This window comes from Babylonia areolata, chromosome 13, assembly GCF_041734735.1.
Source record: "Babylonia areolata isolate BAREFJ2019XMU chromosome 13, ASM4173473v1, whole genome shotgun sequence".
Lineage (NCBI taxonomy): Eukaryota > Metazoa > Mollusca > Gastropoda > Neogastropoda > Buccinidae > Babylonia > Babylonia areolata.
In genome coordinates, this window is record NC_134888.1 from 19,836,849 (window position 1) to 19,841,848 (window position 5,000).

Below are 5,000 nucleotides of genomic sequence, written 5' to 3' on the forward strand. Positions count from 1 at the left end.
AAAAATGACTGGGAGGGGGCTAAGTAAGGAAGAGAGAGAGAGAGAGAGAGAGAGAGAGAGAGAGAGAGAGAGAGAGAGAGAGGAAAGAAAGAAGGAAGAAACAATGAATAATAAAAACACAAGGTAAAAAGAAGGGAAAAAATTAAGGAAGAACGAAGAAATGAACAAAGGAAAGCAGAAAGGAAGAGAGGAAGGGAGGAAGGGAGGGAGAAAGAAATGAAGAGTTGAATTAAATGAGAGAAAAAGAAGGAGAAAGAAAGGGAGGAAGGGGGATGAAGGGAGGGGACAGAATGAGGAAGGAAGAAAGAACGAAAGAAGGAAGAAGGGGGGGGAGAGAAAATGATTGGTGGGATGGTGGAAAGAAGGAAGGAAGGAAGGGAGGAGGGAAAGAAGAAAGGGAGGAAAGAAGGAAGGTAGGAAAAAAAGGGATATAGGAAGGAATGAGAGCATGTATGCAAAACAAGGAAGGAAAGAAGGAGGGAAGGAAGGAGGGGGAGAGAGGAATGGAGGAAAGCAGGAAAAGAGAAAAAAAAAATGACTGGGAGGGGGCTAAGTAAGGAAGAGAGAGAGAGAGAGAGAGAGAGAGAGAGAGAGAGAGAGAGAGAGAGGGAAGAAAGAAGGAAGAAACAATAAATAAAAAAAAGACAAGGAAAAAAGAAGGAAAAAATAAGGAAGGACGAAGAAATAAACAAAGGGAAGCAGAAAAGAAGAGAGGAAGGGAGGGAGGGAGAAAGAAATGAAGAGTTAAATTAAATGAGAGAAAAAGAGGGAGAAAGAAAGGGGGGAAAGGGAGTGGAGGGAGGGGGCGGGGATGAGGAAGGAAGAAGGGGGGGGGAGAGAAAATGATTGGTGGGATGGTAGAAAGAAGGAAGGAAGGAAGGGAGGAGGGAAAGAAGGAAGGGAGGAAAGAAGGAAGGTAGGAAAAAAAGGGATAAAGGAACGAATGAAAGCATGTATACAAAGCAAGGAAGGAAAGAAGGAGGGAAGGAAGGAGGGGGAGAGAGGAATGGAGGAAAGCAGGAAAAGAGAGAAAAAAATGACTGGGAGGGGGCTAAGTAAGGAAGAGAGAGAGAGAGAGAGAGAGAGGGGAGAGAGAGAGAGAGAGAGAGAGGGAAGAAAGAAGGAAGAAACAATGAATAATAAAAAAACAAGGAAAAAAGAAGGGAAAAAATTAAGGAAGAACGAAGAAATGAACAAAGGAAAGCAGAAAGGAAGAGAGGAAGGGAGGAAGGGAGGGAGAAAGAAATGAAGAGTTGAATTAAATGAGAGAAAAAGAGGGAGAAAGAAAGGGAGGAAGGGGAATGAAGGGCGGGGACAGAATGAGGAAGGAAGAAAGAACGAAAGAAGGAAGAGGGGGGGGGGGGGAGAGAAAATGATTGGTGGGATGGTGGAAAGAAGGAAGGAAGGAAGGGAAGAGGGAAAGAAGGAAGGGAGGAAAGAAGGAAGGTAGGAAAAAAAAGGGATAAAGGAAGGAATGAGAGCATGTATGCAAAGCAAGGAAGGAAGGAAGGAAAAGAATAAATGAACGAAAGGGAGCATGTATACACACGCACAAAACAAGAACCCCCTAGATCCAGACAACGTATCTATTTCTATAAAATAATTATAAACAGCTATACCTGGCACTGTGGCCATGAAGTCCCAAGCGGCTTTCTCAGCCTTCAGTTTGCTGAGCCCGCAGACATCTAGGTCCTTAGCGTCACTCCAGTCCTTCTCTGTGTGATACTGTCCACTGTTGGTTCTGCTCCCTGAGTGAACAGCGAGAGACATGGAGCGTGTTTTAAATGGATCGTTTTGCAACGGAATGGTCACATACACACACACACACACACACACACACACACACAGCAGAACACAAAATAACAGACCAAAGAGAAGTTATTTGCTCCAATCCAAAGAAACTATTTTCACGAGTTTGAAAGGATAAAAATTGCTAATTGAGTGGTTTCATTTCCGCCCCTCCCCCCCCCCCCGCACTCCCCTATTTTTTTGCTTTTGTTTTAAGAAAACATACACACCATTAATCAGACAAAATTAAACAGTACAACTACCTGGACATGTCTGCATCGTGGCAGCAAACGTCAATAACCCTGAATTGCATAATAACTTATTCACATGATCCCCCCCCCCCCCCCACGACACATCTCCCCCCCCCTCCCCAGAAATGCAAAAAGACATTGTCACAGTGTTGTGTATAACAGGACTTCACCTCTCTTCGGACAGCCATGACCTCCACCACCCCTTCCTTAACCCCTCACCCCCTGTTAACCCCCCTCCACACATCCCCCCTCAATCCCTGGAATACCAGAGCAACTGACAGGACTTCATCCGATTTATCCATGCCGGCGCGTTCTGATGCTCTTAAACTTTATTGACTTCTTATTTATATATGCACACATTCAGTTGAATCGTTTAGAGAGAGAGAGAGAGAGAGAGAGAGAGAGAGAGAGAGAGAGAGAGAATTATGTCAGTAGTTTATTTCGGACATTGTATTGGTCACAACGAGGACAAGGTCGTTCTGATCAAGGTATCACAGTTCAATGGTGTCCGCCGTGATAAACATAGATATACAGGTTCGAGAAATAGGACTGTGGAGTTGAACTATCTATCGAGTGGAGCGTAACGACCTGTTGGCTCCAACAGGTTGTTGTCAAGTTTTGTTCGTTGGGAGTCGTACGATTGTTTCCTAACGCTGTTTGACAGCTCATGGAGATTGCGTCGCTTTCTGCGCCAGTTGAAAAGCTGGTTGAAGTGGGGTTGTTCTCTCGATGCCTGAGGAAGGGTCGTTGCATTGTGAGATGTCCACGACAGGTTAAGCCATCCGCCTTTCTCCCAAGTTTGGAAAAATCAAACTGAGCGTGTAGTCATTCTGATGAAACGATAAACCGAGGTTCTGTGTGCAGCACGCACTTGTGGCACTAAAAAGGAACCTACATCCAGTCTGATAGGTATACAAACGTTTAAGTGTGCACTCAAGGCCAGATTAGGCGTGTTGGGCTATGCTGCTGGTCAGGCATCTGCCTAGCAGATGTGGTGTTGCATACAGAGAGAGGCAGACAGACAGACAGATAGGCAGAGAGAGAACGGAACAGAACGGAATGGTTTATTCACATATAGGCCTCAGCCCTACGTGAAGGGGTTCACATGAATATTGTGCAAACAAGTATAAATACGGATAACAAAACATATAATCATATTCATTTCACGAAACAGCAATTTCTCTATGTTTGAAAGCCTTATACAATTCACATGAGAGAGAGAGAGAGAGAGAGAGAGAGAGAGAGAGAGAGAGAGAGAGAGAGAGAGAGAGAGACGCTTTGATGTTTTACTGTCATTGACTGTACAGTCCTTGTGACAGGGGAGAACAATATATTTTCAAGAGACATAAGATCAAACAAACAAACATAATATAAATCAATACAGCTGATAACATCGGTCAGTTCGACCATCCAAAATGAATGAATATTATTGCATACACATACACACAACCATGTGTATCTATCAAAGTATCATCCAATGACATATCCTATAATATTTGTGGTTTTTTTTTCTATAAATGAATAATAACAGTCACCGCGTAATTTTGTAAGATTGCTTTTTGTTTTGCTTTTCTCATGTTTGGGCATCTGAACTTCTGTTTATAATTTTCTTTGGAAAATCCCATGCTTCTGAAATATATTAAGGAAATGATTTCATGATATCTTCATCATTGGATCTAAGCAGCATTATCATATCTTCTCTTTTTACTACATCTTTTTAAAAAAGAATACATTTTTTACGAATAAAATCATAAGACTTGCACTGAAACACAAAATTGTTTTCATCAGTAGCTGAGTTACATATTGGTCAGGGAGACTGTTGCTGTACCAGGTTCAAACCATCTTTTATTGGCATTAAAGCCAAGTGTTCTCAGTCTAAATCCGGCTAGGTTTGTTCTGTGCCACTTGTTTGATATTTTCATAATACTTTTTTCTGTTTGAAATATACTTTTAAATGAAAGGAACCAACTACATTTTTCTTTGCATTCCATTTGTGAATGCCAGTTTTGTTTGTATGATGCAATCAGTATATCTTAAAGTTCAGAAATAAATCCATTTTCATACCCTACGCCCTGGCATAACCAAACTATTCCAAATCCATTTTCTATTAATGACTTCTTCACAAAGTATGCCCAGTTTTGCTTCCCTGCATCCTTTTGTACCAACATCATTTCATAGGCTCGTCAACATAGCCTTGATATTGGTAAACGTGTTACCTTAATCCAGCATTTAATACATTTTACAAATGTTCTTAAATGTTGTGGGCCTGTCTCTCCATATAAAATCTTACTTGATGAATGAAGTGAAACACCAAGGAAACGCTTCATAGCAAATGTGTGTACTTTTTCTATATCATTATTGTTGTTAAGGCCCCAAACTTCTGCCCCGTAAGTAAGCATAGGGTCAGTCTGGGTATCAAATAATTTCCAAAATATACAAAGATCAATGCAATTTAACTTTCTAAGCGATCTGATTATTTCTATGACACCCTTCTTCCCTTTTCTACGTGACTCCTCTCAAGCCTGCTTTGAATTTAGTTTCGTTGTAAAATAAAGCCCTACGTATTTGTAAGAGTTCGTTACCTTTACATCTACATTTCCATAAAACGATTTTTCATGAGCAGAAAGATGCCCTCCCATTCGGAATACCATAACATTTGTTTTATCAAATCAACTGACAGACACAATCTATCAGCTTCCTGTTTTAACATATTTAGTTGATTTTGCAATCCAGTGACTGCATCTGATAGAAGAATAGCATCATCTGCAAATAATAATAGAAAAATTTCTTTTGCTCCTGGGATCGTTTGTGTGCCATGTTTACCTTTCTGTGACAGTTCACCTGCTAAGCAGTGTCGTGCCGCTGGTCAGGCATCTGCCTAGCAGATGTGGTGTTGCATACAGACACACACACAGAGAGAGAGAGAGAGAGAGAGAGAGAGAGAGAGAGAGAGAGAGAGAG

The 5,000-nt window shown here is 41.4% G+C and overlaps 1 protein-coding gene across 1 annotated transcript in view; it reads right to left on the bottom strand.

Moving 5' to 3' along the window:
- The window catches only part of LOC143288872 (uncharacterized), a 66,594-nt gene that overhangs the window by 10,985 nt on the left and 50,609 nt on the right, over positions 1-5,000 (bottom strand). Inside the window, exon 4 of the mRNA XM_076597527.1 lies at positions 1,620-1,748. Coding sequence (XP_076453642.1) covers positions 1,620-1,748 — 129 coding nt within the window. The remainder of the gene's footprint in view (positions 1-1,619; positions 1,749-5,000) is intronic.